General features: G+C 39.0%; 1 protein-coding gene across 1 annotated transcript in view; it reads right to left on the bottom strand.

The window, feature by feature from the left end:
• The window catches only part of IL1RAPL2 (interleukin 1 receptor accessory protein like 2), a 1,497,587-nt gene that overhangs the window by 674,188 nt on the left and 802,693 nt on the right, over positions 1-20,706 (bottom strand). Inside the window, exon 5 of the mRNA XM_004710023.2 lies at positions 7,669-7,822. Coding sequence (XP_004710080.1) covers positions 7,669-7,822 — 154 coding nt within the window. The remainder of the gene's footprint in view (positions 1-7,668; positions 7,823-20,706) is intronic.

The raw sequence follows: 20,706 nt of genomic DNA, 5'->3' as shown, positions 1-20,706 counted from the left end.
TTGTCAATATCCTTCCTGTAGTATTACATCCATAAATTGTACCCTTCACTCTCTGCATGGATCATCCAGCCTGGCCTCTGAGTGCTATTCCCAGTTTGTCTATTAACTGTTCTAGAGGTTTTTTCCTTTGTTAACACACACCACCCCCACCCCCAGCCCCACCCCCACCCCGCCGGCCACACACACCACTGCTGAGTCAAAGTCAACCCATTTAAAAAGCCTACTGATCCAAATTCCTTACAGGAAAGGTCACGAATAGGCAGCTCCTAAACTGATTTTTTTCCTACAGAAAAGATTTTTGGGGTGGGGCGGGGGCGGGTGTATATATAGTAATTTATAAAATTCAGAATTACAGAGTCTCTTGGAAAATTAGACAGCTTAGCAATATTGAATCCTAAGTCTCCCAGGGCATCAATCCCCAAGGACTGAGTTGAAGCTGGCATCACCCTGCTTATTTATTGTCTCTCAAACTCCATCCACCTCACTCATGTACATGATCTTCCTGGCTTTTACAAGCATGTGAGCATTGATTAGAAGATTGTACCATTGTTGATTTAGAATCAGTCATCAAAAGCAAATGTATTTCTTTTTGGAATCAGAGCAATTTATAGATAAGGGCAAAAGAATGGAGGGACAACTTAACATTTAAGTAAAAGGTGGTTTCAAAGCTTCTTAAACTTGTGATATAGAGTTACCAACTTTGAACTCCTTCCTGTGGGTTGTTGTCTCCTCTTCCTCTGGCCTGACACCCAAGATTAAGTGGCTGGGTATAAAGAGTGAAAGTGGCTTATGATAGAGCACTGGACTAGGAGCAAGAGAAAGGTGATTCCAACCTTGACCATGCCATTCACCAAATGCTCAACCAGAGTAAATGGTTGAAACTCTTTAAACCATAGTTTAGTTTTCTTTAAAATAAAAGGAAAACAATATTGTTCTTTCTGCTGCCTCCAAAAAAGTTCTGGATGCAAGAAATACAGAAAGGAAGGGAGGTAAGTGATGGTACTTTGAGGAGTTAAAAATGAATGATATGAAACAAAATGGGCATCAATCGTTCAATGTGAAACTGATGATCTACTCAGTGAACCTCCACCCAATTTACAATAAAACAATTAGTAAAGAAACAAAATAAAGCAAAAAGTGGCCCCAGGATTATGGGCATCTATAATTATCCATCCACCACCTCTGAAAACAAAAAGAACAACAAACGTTCTTGCGAACAACAAAATGATATCCCGGAATGAAAGTGTTTTGAAATTTCAAGTACCCTATAAATATAAACCTGCTGTATTTGTTCCTAACCAAAGGACTCACCAACCCAGTCACTCACTACCCAGCCAAACCAAGGTAGACATAATTTTTGAGTATTCAATCTATGCTCAGCACTTGAGGGGGTAGAAAGGGTTGACAAATCATTGCCCTTAAGTAGCTCGAGGCTAATCAAGAAAATAAGACAAACAACCGAAGTGAATAAAAGATTGTATCATGGTAAGTCAAAAAGTAGTGCTACTAAAATCATAGAAATCACTATTAAACAAACATATCAAAATGTAAAGCTGTTGTTTCTTGATATATCCTCCATTTAGGTTTATACATTCCTGATGGCAGGCTCTCTACCTCTTTAACCCTTCTCCAAAGAATCCCCCAGTCTCTGATTTGCACAATGTCAACGTGGCATCTTTGACATCCTCGGAGGAATGGAATTGTGCTCTATTTCTGAGTTACATGAGTTCAGAGCACAAGAAGTCCTGGGGGGTGGGGGCAGGCATGGATCAGGGCTGCAGCCTTTGCTACCTACCTTTGAAGAACTGTCGTGTTGGAAAAGTGTTATCGCTGCGGTGCAATTTTCCTGGCTTTTCTCCACCAATGCAGTTTTAGAATTTTCTTAAAACATCTTCATCATATGTCCCCATGATAACCCTATGTCCTTTGAGGAAATCTATCGATATTACCCCTTTGGAATCTCCAAAACCAGATGCCATAACCTTCTGTGCTGACTTCTCTGCCTTGAATTTAACACTCCAACAGATCCCCTCAGAAGCAATTGTTACGACTGTATCTTTTTTGGTGAAGATACTGGAACAAGACTAAGACAAGCATATTATTAAGACACCTACTTGCAGCCATCTGTTGAAGGCAGAGACCTGTTTAACTACATAGCAATAGGAGTACGTCTGCACATGTATGCACTGGAACTCGAACAGAAATACTTTTTGACTTCACATTGTAATCATAATGCAGAGTAGCCCCCAAAGCATTTTATCCCCTAGTAGCAGGATGCATATAGAGTTAATTACTCACTTGGTAGTAATTCCACTCTCAATGTTTCCCACCCCCTCCCTGTTGGAAACAGCATCCTCAGGTTCTCTGAAAGGAAAAGTGCCTGAATAAGCTTACGATGTGTTCTAAACTATATCCCATTTCCATATCCAAAAGTTAAAGTACATATCAGAAGAATATATGCACAAAGTGCCCTGCAAAGCTTAGGTGTTCATTGCTCTTTACCAACTAAGGCAGTGGTTCTCTACCTTCCTAATGCCGTGACCCTTTCATACAGTTCCTCATGTCGTGGTGACCCCCCAACCAGAAAATTATTTTTGTTGCTACTTCATAACTGTAATTTTGTTACTGTTATGAACTGGTCGACCCCTGTGAAAGGGTTGTTCGACCCCCAAAGGGGTCGCGGCCCACAGGTTGAGAACCTCTTAACTAGGCCATGATTGAACTAGACTGTTCTGTGGTACACTTCCATTAGCTTATTTAATTGTCACAGCTGCAATGAACCTCACAAAGATACATATTTTTTTCTCAATTTGAATTGTCACAGCAGTAGGATCCGGTGGCACCAAAACATGAAACTTAGCAAATTTCATCATTTATGAATTTTCCCTTTTCTTGTCAGTATTCCTTGCTTCTCTCTTAGAACGACCCTGACCAAGGCCTGACTCAATGTGATTTCCTATTCATATCGATCTCAATGAATGTAATCTCTGAGAGTTAAGAACTAGACCTCCACATGCCAATTTTCCCTTATAATTCCAATAAGGAATTCTTGAAGTTCAAAAAGAACATGATAATAGACTCAATGACATTGTGACCAATAATATGACATCTATTTTCAAGGTGCATGATACACATTTAGTTAGTAAAAATATGGTTTGTGTTTTATGATGATTAAAAAGTCATATTGAAAATTAGAAAGATGTACATCCATATCTTTACTTTGCCAAATGGTAAATTAGTAAGCCACAGCATAGACCAGATTACTTGGACAAGTCACTTCTCTCTCTTAATTTCCTTTTCTTCTCTATAAAAGGGCGATGGTGATCTTATCCAGCCTTATAAGTTATTGTGAAGATTAAATGAGAAGATGTATGAAAAAACTAAGCTCAAGATGCACATTGATATTAGATACCTTAAAAACACTTCCCTGCCATCAAGCTGATTCTAACTCATAGAAACCTTAGAGGCAGCACAGAGGATCACTGCCCCTGTGGGTTTCTGAAAATATGAATCTTTATGGGAGTAGAAAGTCTCATCTTTGTCCCGCGGAGTAACTGGTGGTTTCAAACTGCTGACCCTGAGGTTAGCAGCCCAATGTGTCACCCTCTACACCACCAAGTCTCCTATTATATCTCTTGGAGCCTCTATTAGGACCATTCCAAAGTTGTTGTGTTGATGATCCCATCATCTGCTGTATGGACACTACTCAGTCAAAATCCCCAGTTCAGTTTCTTTTCTCAACTCCCCTTCATTTCTCTCTTTTCACACTGTTCCTAACCCCACCCTCACCCCAATGCCTCAGAATTAACAGTAGAGGCATAAAGGAACAGAGAACCAGAGCCACAAAAAAGCCCGTTTTCCAATCTGAATGTTAACTTGTTTCCTTCATGTGTAAATAATTACCCTTCTCCACACTAGAGGAAGGTTATTTTGACAAATTAGGCAGTCAAATGCCACCATAAACATAGCACTACAGTTTGTTTTACTTTTGTAAAGCAAAATTTAAAGCACTTACTGAAGCCACACATTTGAGCATCTTCACCAAAGACTGACTCCAAATCAGACTTTGCAGATTTAGCAAGCCTGGCTTTTCCAAACTGCTTTGCTTCTGTTGCTCAACAGAAAACCAGCAGCAAATCTTTGAAACATATCCATAGTATAATTCCCACATTCTAACTCTAGCATTGCAACACCAGTGGTTTAAAAGGTTGTCCCTAGTATGTGAAGCGTTCCAAGTGACATCTCCAACCATCAGGAGGAGAGGGTGTAGCTGCATATTCACCAGAAACTAGATTAATTTTTTTTTCTAAATAACTATTGCACATTTGTGAAGAGCTGCATAAAATTATGTATTTGTGAAATGATTTACAGGTAGATGGTGAATGACCTTCCAATACAGTTTAATAGTGCTGGCTTCCTGTTTGGGTACCTTTATGGAAGCCCCTTTGACTTTCTCAGGGAAGGCCTTCTCATCTAATCCCTGAAGAACCTATACCATTATCTCATTCCCGCTCTCCCACTCCTCTCTTCCTCCTTCTCCCGTTATCACCTGATCTACATCCTGACCATCGTGTAACCAACCCCTCCGTTCTCTCCTTATCACTTCTGCTAGCCCCTCCACAGATTCAATGTGAGAAAAGGAAAGAAAGAAAAAAACCATTAAGATAGCAAACACCTATCTATAATATCATGTGGGAAATCAAACTGTGAGGTGCTGGCACCTTTGAAAATGACCCAAACATGCTATTGTGCATGCCTATGAGTTATTAAAATGCTCCTTACTCATCGACAGCCTCCAAAGGAAGAAAATTATTTTTCATAATAAAATCACATGGTCTGTTATGATTTATATAATAAAAGTGTTCCAGAAATGTTGCATGTAAGTCAAACCCTAACTTTAAGAAGTGGGAAAATTTAGCTATTCACAGAAATTTTTTGGCACATTATTTTTATTGGAAAAAATCATTTTATAAAGCATATGATGGCCTTCTAAGTTTTCAGTTTTGAAAAATGGAATCTTTTAAAATAGATATTGTTATAGCAAGTGGCACCTGTAGACCTTAGAAGAAACATTCATTCTAATGCAGAGATGGGTCTCACATTTATACATTGAAAAAGAACCCTCAAGAAATAACCTTTTCAAAATTTGACAATCATTTCTAACTCGCATATCTGCAGTATGCAATCTTAAAGAAGCTCTCCCTATATAGTGGTCAATCAGTCAGTTCTATTAATTTGCATATATAAATTAAAACACATAAGTTCTTTTTTACATATATTAATTTCTAATAAATATTTTTGTACTCCCTGGGTTGAAATTCCTATCCCATGCCTATATATTAATAAGACCAAAACAGGTATGAATTGCTACTCTTGAAATAATCTCAGTTTTATATTTGGAATTATGAGAATATCTATTTGTTAGTTACTTTTACAATACTAAGAATACAAAACACAGTGTAACACTAAATATTGAAAATCACAATAAACCTGCCAGTGCAATTTCTTGAATCTTCATCCAAAAAGTCATATTGGTTTTATTTGCATCATGCATTAAGTTTGAACTACATAGACAAATTCTAAGAAATTACCATCTTCGTATATGAATAATGACCTTGTCCTCAGGAAACTCATGAACATATTTTTCATTATTTTTGCAAGCTCTCAGCTCAATGTCTGGCATGTACTCAGTAATTTTTTATTTAAATGATACATTAAGAAATGACTCTTTTCAATGGTTGAGGTTGCTTTACCCACACATTCTATTGGCTTGCCCTTTGTGACGAATGACCTGTGTTTTCATGAGTTTAGGAGTTTCAGTGAAACAATTTGAGGCCAATGTAAACTGGTTTTGTTTTTTTATGAGTGGAAACAAACATACTCACAGGAAAATAAGTCCTATGGCTGTGAATTCTTTCACAACATCCTCTTAGCTAGTGTTTCTCAAACATGTTGTTTAGACAGTCTGTAACAGAATCACCTGGACCAAAAGGCAAATTTCCAGCCTTACTGATGTGACAGCAATGAGCTTAGCTTAGCAAATGATTATCTAGGTCGAACAAAACAATACAGAAGGAAATCTCGATTCCTAACATTAGTGAGAGTATGTTGTAATTAGCCAACTGCTTAATTAGACTCGGAGGGAGGAACCCAAAAACCTCTATTTAAAGGGCCTCATTTTCACTCTAGATGTCTTGGTGGTACTGTGGGATAATCATTGGCCCAATAACCAGGAGGTCACAGGTCAAATCTATACCAGTCAGCCACAGGAACAAGGTGCAGCTATCTTCTTCCATAAAGATTTACAGCCTCTAAAACCTATAAGATCACTATGATTCAGAATTGGCTTGATGACAGTTTGTTTGTTTGTTTGTTTTGGTATTGACAACCTTCCTGGGTGTTTCCTTATGATTCTGAGACGTATTCATTTGAGACCTTCTCCTGAGATAATATTTAGATGAAATTTCAAGTTGAAGTTCAAGTAGAGTATAAGTTTAAAGGAAGTACATTAATGTCTTACATAACACCCAAAACAAGTAATTCCATGATCTAAAATAAGCAATTCCTAGCATTTTTGAGAGTTCGCTAATATTAACTAGCTGGTTGGTATCCACGTGAGATGGTATATATACATATGTGTATACATCTAATAGGGAAATCAATCAAGATTTGCTGAGGAACAATAGCAAGTAGACATTTATCATCCTGTTTCTTAGGCCCATCACACCCACTGTCGAGGATATCTTTAAGATATTTGGTTAGACCTATGTCTCTGAAAAGATTTCCTAATATTTTCTAGTAAGTACGAATATCCTTGGCTGAGCTCTTCCACAATTCACTTATACTTCAGATTTAAAATATACGATTGTGCATTATTATCTTGGATTGCCCCATTAAGAGTCACTTAGTAGTTTTGAAGAGCCTTGGTGGCACTGTTGGATAAATGCAAGGACAGAGGTCCAAACCCACCAGCAGCTCTCCAAGAAAAAGATGAGGCTATAAACCTTATAGAGTCACTTTGAGTCAGAATCAAATCAATGGAAATGGTGTTGGTTTTAGGGTTTTTTTAAAAGTTCATATCAGCTCCTAATAATTTCATGAGTAGTACTGCCCTGTAGTGTTTCCTTAGATGCACTCTTTATGGAAGTAGATCACACAGTCCTTCTCACACAGATCCACGGAGTGGGTTTGAACCACTAACCTTTTTGTTAGAAGCCACTCACGTTAACGTTCACAGCTTCATCACTTACTTATGGAGAATTTTGTAAAAATCGTATTTGAATGCCATCCAGATGATTTCATTTGAAAAGTCCAACAGAATCTCATTGTAGAGAAGCCTTCCCCGAAAAGGAGATTCTACAAACAGTTTAAATATTTTAGAGGCAGTCTAGTACAGCTTTCTGTGAAGCTTAGTCATAATCTGTGAAGCTTTGAAGAATTAAGAACCTTTCATAAAGGCAGAGACCAATTATGCAGCAATTTGGTCCTTATTCCATACTCCCCACATTTTTCCCCCCTTAGGGCAACTGATTAATAGTGGGCTCCCCACTTGTTTGATTTGCAGTCAATTCTGCAGTGAAGTAAGTGGGTCTTTGTAGGAAACACTTTCTTCCCAAACCTAATTATATTTAAATTCATGTGCTATAATTCATTAGAACCAATTCTTACCTGTAACTTTCAATTCAGTGGTTCGTCTTACAAGTTTTCCTTCATACTTAAGTTCACAAGTATAGTTTCCTCCATCTTCTTCTTGAACTTCTTGGATAAGAAGAGCATTTCCTTTCTGTATTATTATGCTTCTCCACAGCTTTGGCTGGCATTCCTGCCGAGAAAATAGGTACAAGAAAGAAAACAATTAAAATTAACATCACTGTGTCTTAGTGCTGGCAAACCAGTACTTGTACTCTCATAGGTTCTTTAATTTTTCAACCTGTATAACTAATAAGTCAATGACCAAGCAACATCACAAAGGTGTCTTACTGTACCCAATTCAAACTCCACAACTATCACACAAAATGCAACTTTAAAAACCTGAATCCAACATTTTCTTTAAAGGAATACTGTAAAATATATTTAAAAATAGAAAAGCATGGATTGTACCAAATTCAAGAGAGGCTTAGTAGAAACTAAAAAGTCACTAAATATTATTATGATGCCCTGGTTCTTTCTATTTGACAGAGCTATTTCCTGCGTCCTAAGAGGATAGTGTTCATTAAGCCACATAATATATCTCAGGGGAGGTTTGAGCATTGTTAAACATTCATAATAGGCTTTTACATTGGCAACAAGTCTACAATGATTTCATTAATTACTCCTTATAGGGAAGACACACACACACACACACACACACACACACACACACCTATTATTTCCTCCAGACACTCCCTCCTCATTGTCAAGGGATCCATTTAAGCACACTTGTTCGTGTGTGTGTGTGTGTGTGTGTGTGTGTGTGTGTGTGTGTCTTGGGTGGGGGTGGGGTAGTGTTTGTGGCAGGAGGAGGGGTGGAAAATGACAGTTTCTGGAAAATTAGCCCTAAAGACCAGGGCTTATTAATTAAGCCAGATAATTAAATTTGGTTGTTAAAGCTATATTTTCCTACTCTTTAGGATGAAATGCCTAACACCTTGACCCAGACAATGAGACTATAGCACGAGCTAAGAAAAAAGCCCTGGCGGTACAGGGCTCTAGTGTTTAGCTGCTAACCAGAAGCAGCTGTTTTCACCCACCAGTCACTCCATGGGAGAGAGATGGGGCAAACATTGGTAAGGATTCCAGCCCTACAAATCATGTGGGGCCATTTTACTTTGCCTTAGAAGGTCGCTATGGGTCAGAAGAGACAAAACAACTATGGGTTTGGCATGCATCGAAGGATATTAAAACAAGTGCTTTTACCATTTGGAAATTTTCTCAGGGTACAATTTAGATACTATCCCAGTAACTCTTCCTCTCACCTCAAATGTCCAATCAAACCCCACTGTCATCAAGTCAGTTTTGACTCTTAGTGACCCGATTAAATGTTCCCAAAACTACATCTTTACAAGAGCAAGATAGCCTCAACTTTCTCAGGCAGAGCAGCTGGTGAGTTTGAACCTTGAAGCTCAACCAAATTGGAGGCCAAAGCTGAATAAACATCATTGGTGGTGTAGGGGGTAGCTGTAAAGGAGTATTAATTAATCAAGGGCCAAGATGTTTTAACATTTAAATTCTTAGTCTGTCAACTGAGGCAAGAAAAGAAATTAATCATGAGGCAGAGTGTGTGAATAACGGTTAACCCACTTTCAACCTTTCTAATCATAGGGGGTATACACAACATTTGCATCTACCTCTTCTCCTCCTCATATGTACATATCCTAATCATAAACCTAACAGTAAAATCCACAAAGGCTCTCAATTCAGCAGCTGTGTGTGTGTGAGAGAGAGTGTGTGTGCGCACGCGCAAGCATGCATGTCCCTCAGTGCCCCTCATTTATGTTTTTAACTATAACAAAAACTATTTCCTTTTTATGTTAGCAGAAATTTTAACAAATATAAGACCATAAAAACTGGTACTTCAGTTTACAAGTATAATATTTAAGGGATATTCCTGCTTTATGTCCAATATAGCTAACTACCCACACATTGTCAGGGAGTAAATAAAGTAATACTATCTAGGGTATCGAGATATAAGGCTGCCTTACCCCCTAGGGTCTTTCTAGAGAACAATTTAAGGGTTTGTCTGAAATTATATTATACACCATGTCTGGCAAGGTTTATCACCTATATGAGATTTGCTTCTGAGTTGAACTTTGGGATATAAGGTTTCTGGGAAAATGAAGAAGAACATCTGAACTGAGAAGAAAAAGCCCAGTCCAGCTGCTACTGTCGTCATACAATAATAATCCACAATTATTTTCGCCTTGCTTCCAACTCTGATAGCGTCAGATTTCTACTGAATCATTTTGAATGTCACTAAACAAAAGTATGGTCCCTCTGGGCATTTTGAAGGGGAAGGAAGGAAAATGAACCCTAAGCTGCTGTACTTTCATATAGTGGGGGGACGGTGTACAGAAGAACCCCCACACTATTTTATTCAAAGGCAAATGGGATTTTCTATTGTTGTTTTGGGGAAGGTCCATATGTAATGAACTCTAAACATTTTCTTTTTCTCTGCACATTGTTTCGCTCTTCCCCTTTGCCTAGGAAGTAGAAATTAAAGAGGATACTAGGAATTGGAAAATGTTCCAGATGAAGAACAACCTGGTATCTGTACACATTCTTTGAATCAATAGAGATAGTCCAAATGCATTCCAAGTTGTCACCCAGCAGAGTAAAGGATTCTTTGAACCCAGGAAAGATAAAAAAACACACGATGACATAGAAACATATTGTCTTTAGGTCACTTCCCTCTCCCCTCAGGGAGTAATATATAATAGATGGAAGGGCAAACTAGCTGCAGAGTAAGCCAACTATGTTTAAATTGGAAACTATGTTTCTGTAAAGTTCTCCAGTTTGGGGCAAGCTTGCTTAACTCTAGGTCTGTGTTTCCTAATCTTCAATACAGAAATACTATTAACTAGGATGTGAGCTGTCACAGTTTAGAGAGGATTACAGGGTTTACTCACTATGCTCACATTGGGCAGGACTATGTATAATGTCCATCCAGCACAGAGTGTGTGCTGAAATTTCCCTGATCCTGGATTCTGCCTCCCTAGTACCTCCTGCCCTGTGTGGTGAAAATTGGTCCTAATAGATTCACAAAATTAAAGAAAATTTTCACTAATGGGTTAACCACCACCACCGCCACTGCCGCCTCAGCAATATAATACTACGGAAAACGCCTAGTTCCTAAAAGGCAGCCCCACTACTAATCATAGCAGCTAGAGGAGATTTTTTTCCCCCAGAAGAGCCTAAAGTACCTGTCTCATCTTACCAGATAAATGACCATGTTGCCTCACCAAAGCATCCTTCATAAGATTACCTTACTGGCTGAGAATGATGAGGGCAATGAATGTACAAATGCACCTTACAAAATTGATGTGTGTATGGATTGTGATAAGCATTGTATGAGCCCCTAATAAAATGATTTTTTTAAAAGATTACCTTAATGGGATTTGTACATAGGTTTGGGTATAGGTGTTAGTCTGGGTAGACTAGAGAAACACACCCATATGGGTATAAGAAAAAAGTTTATATACAAGAGCAATTGAACATTGAGAAAACATTCCAGCCCAGTCCAGATCAATTCCATTAAGTCTGATATTAGCCCATATGTCCCATACCAATCTGTAAAGTCCTCTTCAGACTAAGGAAACACATGCAATGATGCCAAATGCAGGATGATCACAGACCAGTGGGTGGAAAGTCTTGTGGATCCAGTGATGATCTAAGTATCTCAGCACTGGCAGGGGTCTCCACGTGGTTCCTCCAGTTCCCAGGGCACAGGGTCTATCAGCATAGCGCCATGTGTCTTGTCAGTAGAGAGCTTCTTGGAACGAGCAGAGAGGGAGTGTGTTTCCCCCTCCAAGGAGGAAATACAGGAGTTCCCAGAATCCTCAGGGGCAGGCCATGCCCACACAGAAGCCTCATTGGCTATGATCTGATTGGCAGGCTAGATTCCACCCCTAAGCTCTTAATCCTCAAATTGACAAGCGATTAAATAACTACCACCGTATACCTTGACTTCGTTATTTTCAGTGTTTCATCCTTAAATTGGTGGCTGTTGGACTAGCTTCCTTTCTGCCCAGACTCTGATCCTCATTCCTGTAGTACAGATGGCATGGCCAGAGCTCACTGCTCCAGACCTGATTCATTTAATCGTGACAGCCTGCTAGATAAAAGAGTTTGAAATACATAGGTCAAGTCTCAAGTTGACGGTTTCTGTGAGGTAAAGACAAACCACCAATGTCTCAAATATCTAACGTTGACCTCGGTGTATAATTTCCATATTACTTAATGCCCCTGTAGCTATTGTAATAAACTTCATCAATTTGAAAGTTTTGCTGAGGGCCAGAATTGCTGGACGTGCTCAAGTTCAACAAGCAGATCAAGGCAATGATCTGTATATTCCCTCATCAAACAGCTTTTTTTAAAAAAAATCATTTTATTGGGGGCTCTTACAGCTCTTATCACAATCCATACATGCATACATCCATTGTGTTAAGCACATTTGTATATATGTTGCCATCATCATTTTCAAAACATTTTCTTTCTACTTGAGTCCTTGGTACCAGCTCATTTTCCCCTTCCCTACCCTCCCTCCCTCCTGAACCCTTGATAATTTGTAATTTTTTTTTCATGCCTTACACTGACCACTGTCTCCATTCACCCACTTTTCTGTTGTTTGTCACCCTCGGAGTGGGTTACATGTCGATCATTATGATCAGTTCCCCCTCTCCCCCTCTATCTTCCCCTTACCTTCCTGGTACAGCTACTCTCATTATTGGTCCTGAGGGGTTTATCTGCCCTGGATTCCCTGTGTTGTGAGCTCTTATCTGTACCAATGTAAATACTCTTATCTAGTCGGATTTTTAAGATAGAATTGGGTTCATGATAATAGGGCTGAGGGAGCATTAAAGAACTAGAGGAAAGTTATATGTTTCATTGTTGTTATACTGCACCCTGACTGGCTTGTCTCTTCCTTGTGACTCTTCTGTAAGGGGATGTCCAACTGTCTACAGACAAGGCTTTGGGTCTCCACTCTGCCCCTCACCTCATTCACATGAATATGATTATTTGTTTTGGGTCTTTGATGCCTGATACCTGATCCCATCAACACCTCATGATCACACAGACTGGTGTGCTTCTTCCACATGAACTTTGTTGCTTCTCAGATAGATGGCCACCTGTTTATCTTCAAGCCTTTAAGACCTCAAATGCTATATCTTCTGATATCCAGGCACCATCAGCTTTCTTCACCACATATGCTTATGCACCCATTTGGTCTTCAGGGTTTGTGTCAGGGAAGGAGAGCATCACAGAATGCCAGGGTATTAGAACAAAGTGTTCTTGCATTGAGGGAGTACTTGAGTGGAGGCCCTATGTCCATATTCTTCCTTAGTACTTAACACATAAATATATATACATAGATCTATGTCCCTATCATTATAGATAAATATATTTACATATGTACATGCCTGTATTTAGACTTCTATAAATGTCCTTTGCCTCCTAGTTTTTTCTCTATTTCCTTTTACTTTCCTCTTGTCCCACTATCATGTTCGGCCTTCATTTGTCTTTCAGTAATTCCTCTGGGCTACATTACCCTTGATCAAGCCCCACCAGGCCTCCTACACCCTCCTCGATTTTAGATCACTTGTTGTTCCCTTGCCCTGGGTTTGTTGGCACCTCCCCTTCCTTTCCCCAGCCTCCCCCTCTCCCATGTCCCCTGGAACAATCAGTCCCATTGTTTTATCCTCCAGCTTGTTCATCCCTCCTATTTTATCTATATAGATATGCAGAGACAATAGTAAGCACAAAAAACGAGGCAAAGCAAAACAAAAGAACAAAATAAAACTAAAAACAACAACAACAAAAAGAAAAGCCTAAAAATAGTTTCAGGTCTGTTTATTGCAAACAGCTTTTAATGGGACAATCTTGCACAGCCAAAATAATATTAGTTGTTAAAGCCAACCTTTTTGTCTCATCTCAGCCTCCCTTGGTGGCAGATGTCCCTTTCAATAATTCCTAGGATAAGAGGCTGGAATGTACAACAGAGACATCTCTAGATCTAAATCTCATAAAGTGAAACTGATTGCAGTCACATTGAGATCTGGGCAACTCTACCCTGAAATACTCACCACTAGAATAACTGACCATTTTCAAAATATCATCATCAAACCTGCAGGAGATTTCTCATAAGTTTCATGGATATAGTTGTTGTTAAATGTTATAAAGTCACTTTTGACTCATAGCGACCCTCTTCCTTTGCCACTCTTAGAATTGTTCCTATGATGGAGTCCATTGTTGCACCCACTGTGTCAATCCATCTCATTGAGGGCCTTCCTTGTTTTCGCTGTCCCTCTCCTTTATCAAACGTGGTGATCATCTCCAGGGACTGGTCTCTCCTAACAACATGTCCAAAATATAATGGACGAAGTCTCACCATCCTTGCTTCTTCTTTTTTTTTTTCCATCCTTGCGTCTAAGGAGCATTCTGGTTATATGTCTACCAAGACAGATCAGTTGGTCCTTTGAGCAGACCATGGTTCTTTCAGTATTCTTGCCAGCACATTAATTCTTCTTCAGTCTTTCTTATTCAATGTCCAATCTTCACATGCATGTGAGGCAATTGAAAATACCATGGTTTGAGTCAGGCGCACTGTCATCCTGAAAATAATATTCTTCCTTTTCAATATTCTAAAGAAGTCTTACTCAGCAGATTTACCCAATGCAACATGTTTTTTTGATCTCTTAACTACTGCTTCTATGATCATGGATTTTATATACAAGCAAGACAGAAATCCTTGAAAACTTCAATTTTTCCTCCGTTTTTCACAATGTTATCCATTGGTCCAGTTGTGAGGATCTGGGCCTTTTTTTACATTGAGTCATAATCCATACTGAAGGGTACAATCCTTGATCTTTATCAGCAAGTTCTTTAATTCCTCTTCACTTTCAGCAAGCAAGGCTGTGTCCTCTGCATCTCAAAAGTTGTTAATAAGCCTTCCTCCAATCCTAATGCTACATTATTCTTCATATAAGTCAGCTGTCTGATTATTTGCTCAGCATACAGACTGAATAAATACAGTGAGAGCAAATAGCCCTCATGAAAACCTTTCCTGATTTTGAACCATGCAATACCCCCTTGTTCTGTTCGCACAACTGCCTTTTGGTCCATGTATAAGTCCCAAGTGAGCACAATCAAGTGTTCAAGAATTCCCATTCACCTCAAGGCTTTCCATAGTTTGTTATGATCCACAAAGCTGAATGCCATGGTGTAGTTGACAAAACAAAGGTACCATGTTACTGATACTCTTTGCTTTCAACCAAGATCGATCTGACATCAACAATGAATTCCCTCATTCTATGTCCTCTTCAGAATCCAGTCGGAACCTCTGCCAGTTCCCTTTCAATGTACTGATGCAACCATGTTAGATGATCTTCAGCAAAATTTTACATACATGTGATATCAATGATATTGTTTTATAGTTTGAGCAGTCTGATGGGTCATCTTTCTTTGGAATGTGCAAAAATATGGATTTATTCCAGTTACTTGGGCAAGTAGCTGTTTTCCAAATTTCCTATCATAGTCAAGTAAGCACTTCCAGTGCTTCATCAGTCTGCTGAAACATTCCAATAGATACTCCATCAATCCCTGTGCCCTGTTTTTGGCTAATGCTTTCAGTGCAGCTTGAACTTCTTCCTTCGGCACCACTGGTTTTTACTCACATGCTATCATCTTAAGTGGTTGAATGTTGACCAGATTTTTATTGTTGTTCTTTTTACTTTGTTTGGTTTTTTGGTACAATGAGCCAGTATTCTTTCCACCTTCTTTTGATGCTTCCTTCATCACTGAATATTTTGCCCAGAGAATTTTCCAGTATTGCAACTTGAGACTTGAGTTTTTTCTTGAGTTCTTTCAGCTTAAGATATGCTGAATGCATTCCTCCCTTTTGGTTTTCTAACTCTAGGTATTTGCACATTTCATTATAATACTTTGTCTTCTTGAGCTGCTCTTTTAAAGTTTCTATTCAATTCCTTCAATCCATCTTTTTCTCCTAAATTTCAGAGTCTGTTCTGACATTCACTTTGATATTTTCTTTTTTTACTGTCTTTCTCATGACCTTTTGCTTTCTTCATTGTGTTAGTCTGGGTAGTCTAGGGAAACAAATTCATAGACACTCATATGTGTATAAGAAAGAGTGTTATATACAAGAGCAACTGAACATTGAGAAAACATCCCAGCCCAGTTCATATCAAGTCCATAAGTCTGATATTAGCCCACATGACTGATTCCAATCTATGAAGTCCTCTTCAGACTCAAGAACCACATGCAATGATGCCAAATTCAGGAAGATCACAGGCCGGTGGGTGATCCTGTGGTATTGTAAGCATCTCAGCATTGGCAGGGGTCTCCACGTGATTTCTTCAGCTCAGGGCACTAGCGTAGTTCCATGTGTCTGGTCAGCTACAATGTCTCCCAGGGAGTGAGCTGGGAGAGAGAGTGTCTCCCGCCTCCAAGGAGGAATACTGGAGTTCCCAGCATCATCAGGAGAAGGCCCTGCCCACACAGAGGCCTCATTGACTATGACTTGATTGGCAGGCTAGACTCCACCCCTTCACTTTTAATTCTCTCAAATTGACAAACAATTATATAACCACAACCATAAATGGTGTTCTTGATGTCCTCCCACAGCTCAACAGGTCTTTTGTCATTAGTGTTCAATGCAATAAATCTGTTCTTGAGATGTTCTCAAAATTCGAGTAGGATAAACTCAAGGTTATATTTTGTCTCTCCCGGGCTTTTAAAAATTTTATTCATGTTCACCCTGAATTTATACATGAGCATTTGATTGTTGGGTTCCACAGTCAGACCCTGGTCTTGGTTTTAACTGCTCATAATGAGCTTCTCCATCGTCTTTTCCCACAGCTGTGTCAATTTACTGTTGGTGTACAGTATTCAGTATGAAGAAGACCACATGCATAGTTTGTAAAATGATGTTTGAGGAAGAAAGGCTTGGAAATCTACTTCAAAACTTTAGCCAAAGAAAACCCTATGGACCATAAGAGAACATTATCTGCTACAATGCTGGTAGGCACTCAAAATATGCAGTGACCCAAACAATGGATTCTAGCATACCAACAACGGTGAAGATAGTGCAAGACTGAGCAATAGTTTGTTCTGTTGTACATAAGGTTGCCATTAGGCGGGGGTGCATCAAGTACAACTAACAACAACATGATACACAGAGGACACATCACTTCTGTAGTAGTTGTGCCCAAAAAATGCATATCACAATCTACTAATAAGCCATCAGACAAACTCCAATTGAAAGCTACTCAGCAAAATAACTGATTAGTAACTTTTTAAACTGTCAAAGTCAGGTAAGACTAAAGGATTGTCACAGATTGGAAAAGACTGAAAAGATATGGCAACTAGATACCATGTGGAATCTAGTATTGGATCTTGGAACTGAAGAACATCAGTTGAAGAACTAGTGAAGTACAAATAAAGCGTGTAGGGCATGTAAGAGTATTGTACTAATGTTAATTTTTAGTTTCTATAATTGTATCATGGTTATGCAAGATGTTTACATTAAAGGGAAGTTGGGTGAAGGAAATGAAAACCTCTTTACTTTTCTAAAAGGTGTTTGAGATGAATAAGTCATTGATCTAACAAAATTCTATCATTTGATCTCCAGCTTTGTTTCTTTTCCCAAGACCATATTTTCCAACTACTGTTCCTTCGTCTTTGTTTCCAACTTTTGCATCCCAATCACCAATAATTAGCAACAAACCTTGGTTGCATGTTTGATCAATTCAGGATTGAAGATGTTGGTAGAAGTCTTCAATTTCTTCATCACTAGCTTTTGTAGTTGATGCATAAATTTGAGTGATAGTTGTACTAATTGGATTTCCTTGGATGCAGACAGATAGAATCCCATCGCAGACAGCATTGTACTTCAGAAAAGATCTTTAAATATTCTTTCTGACAATAAATGCAACATCATTTCACTCCATTGTGTCATTCCTGGCCTAGTAAATCATAGAATTTTCTGACTCAAAATGGTTCAGTGCCAGTCTATTTCAGTTCACTAAAGCCTAGGATATCGCTCTTTTGGGGTTCCATTTCATTTTTTACAATGTCTAATTCCTAGATTCATACTGCATACATTGCTAGTTCTGATTATTAGTAAAACTTTGCAGCTGTTTCTGCTATAGCTGTGCACCATCAGCAGATGGAGATCCAGAAGGATCCCCTCTCACAGGGTTTTCTCCATTCGTATCATCAAGGTTGACTGTCCTTTGAGAAAGCAGCTCCTCATCAGTCACAGCTGCTTGCCTTCAGACCCATCTTCCTGCATTGTATATGACAATAGTATGCTTCTTCTATTCACTGGGCCTTCAATGCTGGGCTGACAGTGATTCCACACTCTGCATACGATTTCCAGTCCCTCCTCATAAATGCGAGTATGAGAGTTCTTCTTCACAGACTCATTTTAGTCAGAAAGCTGTGCTGAAACGTCAGTGATGCTGCTGGCGCTTGACATAGCCACCACGTGTCGTGTCAGTTTGCCATATAATGGTGGCTTATTTGTGGCTGTGGTACTGGAAGCTATATCAGGGGTGTCTCAAACAAATGTGGTCACTTCAGTGTAATTCAAAGCACATAGCACACACTTCATGGCCAGAACATCAGGAAGATGGACTGAAATATTTCTTCTGTTTTTGAGTTCCAGCCATTTAAAGAGCTGCACAACCATAAGCGAATCATCTAACCGCTCATTCTCAAAGTACCCCTGTTTCTACAACTAACATTTCCCCTCTTAAGCCTAAGTCACTCTCCTTTCTCCTGGAAATCTGGACATCTGCCTGCAATCTCTAGGGAGCCTTAACTTTTCCCAATATAAACATAAAAGAGGTGGCTATGAATACAGTTGTTAACGGAATAGCAAATTTCCCCTTTTTAGCACTCCTTTTCACTTCTTCTGAAAAGTTTTAGGAAAAATCATTCTAGGAAGTCTTTCTTCTCAGTTGTGCCAGCTCTCAATCTTCTTGCCTCCGCCATTCTAATGCTGAAGTTGTAAGCAAACGGTGGCTAATAACATGAGTCCTCCAGTCAAACACTTGGATTTGCATTCTAAATTGTATGTTCTTGAGAACCCTACCTAACCCAAGCCTTAGTTGCTTCACCTGTAAAAACTGGGTGATGAAATTTGTCAATTGGTAAAATTAAGTGAAGGATTAAATGAGGTAACATATTTACAAGACTGACAATATTGGGTATCACATGCTGAAATCAATCCATCAAAAATTACAGGTAGGACACACATAGTCTCCATGATATGTGACACAGGAAGGCTTGTGACATCATGGGAACACCATATCACACCATCATGGGAGCACACTTCTAGTCATCCTTGCCTCTGCTACGATTGCTGCGATGGTGGTGGGAGCAGGGGTGGACATTGTTGGAGCTGATGGTGGAGGCTGGAGGAACCCGTGTGGCAGTAGCAGGAGTAGCAGCAAGAGCAGTAGAGCAAGATGACGTGAGCATGGAGCGAAAGGAGCACACCCTGCCCTGTATACTGTTCTACCAGCTGGAGCAACAGGAGCAGCTGGGGCCCCCAAACTCCCATTTCTGCTCCCCACATCTCCACTGCTGTCTTTGCTGCCACCACCTGCCCTCAGACAAATCTCACATCCAGAGTCATGAATATCTTCTGTCTCAACTGTGTGTATTCCACCCATAGCCCAGTGCTGAAACATCTGGATTTGAAAATTGTAAAGCCATTAATGGGAAAAAAAATCATTAAAAGGAGAGTTGTTTTCCACAAAAACAAGAACAAAACCTATGAAACTATGGACATGTATGCCGGTAGATAGTATCCAAAATGATGTCAATTGACACATAGTTGTGATTATTATTATTATGCTATTATTACTAGCTTTAGTATTGTGCTTTCAAAGAATATACACATCTATTAGGACATGTTGATGACTGTTAAGAGTTAAATGTGATTCACATTTCTATAGCAGTTTGGAGATAATGCTGTAATCCAAAATCAGGGTTCTAATGCTGAGGCATTAAAAAAATACAGCAAGTTGACCATGGACAGAAGTTTGGATGTGTACATTGGCTATTATTAACATTAAGAGTTAAGTTTTGAACCATATATAGAGATGAGAGGTAGGACATGTCAGACAGAGGGAACTTCTGGTTTGGAAACACCTGGTTGTAAAAAAAGTATGGAGAAGACATATTATTTCCAACATTTTTCTCCAGTTGAGAATGGCATTAAATAGATTGGGATTATATTTGAAGAGCCAGATCTACCTTGTCCTATAGGGTTGCTATTAGATGGCATGGACTTGATGGTACTGAGGTCATTTATTTTTTCCATCCTTTAAATGTCATTAAAGATACACTGACATTTCTTCTAATGATATTAAGGAAAACTACCATCAGAAACTGTGGAGCCCTGCTGGTATGTGGAGCCCTGGTGGTGTAGTGGTTATGATGTGTTGAGTTGTGATCTGAATGGTCAACAGTTCCAAACCATCAGCAGCTCTGCAGGAGAAAGACTGGGCTTTCTACTCTCATAAACAGTTACAGTCTCAGAAATGCACAGGGGGTCACTATGAGTAAGCATTGACTCAATGGCAGGGAGATATATTTTGAATCACCAGAAACTAATGTTAGATTTGGAAGAAAGCATGCATCTTCAAAGAAGATTATAAAGTTGACAGAAACAAATCAAATTGTTAAATCAAGAAATTGTAAGGTTGAACCCCAACCCTATAACAATGTTGTTACTAATCACCCGAATCTGGCAGTAACTTAGTCACCAACTACTGAATGGTTAACCAACAGTAGTACAACTATATAGTGAAATACTGGGATATTTAATTTCACTGAACTATACATGTAAAGGTTGTTGAAATGTTAAAAGTTATACTATATATATATATATATTAAAAGAAGAATGAACTATTGATATGTACCAGAATATAAATGAATCTCAAATTCACTTTGCTAACTGAAAGAAGTCAAAGACAGAAGACT

Source organism: Echinops telfairi, unplaced genomic scaffold (genome assembly GCF_000313985.2).
Source record: "Echinops telfairi isolate 266 unplaced genomic scaffold, ASM31398v2 ScPeMD7_7427;HRSCAF=8465, whole genome shotgun sequence".
Lineage (NCBI taxonomy): Eukaryota > Metazoa > Chordata > Mammalia > Afrosoricida > Tenrecidae > Echinops > Echinops telfairi.
This window is presented reverse-complemented; position numbering and strand designations above follow the sequence as displayed.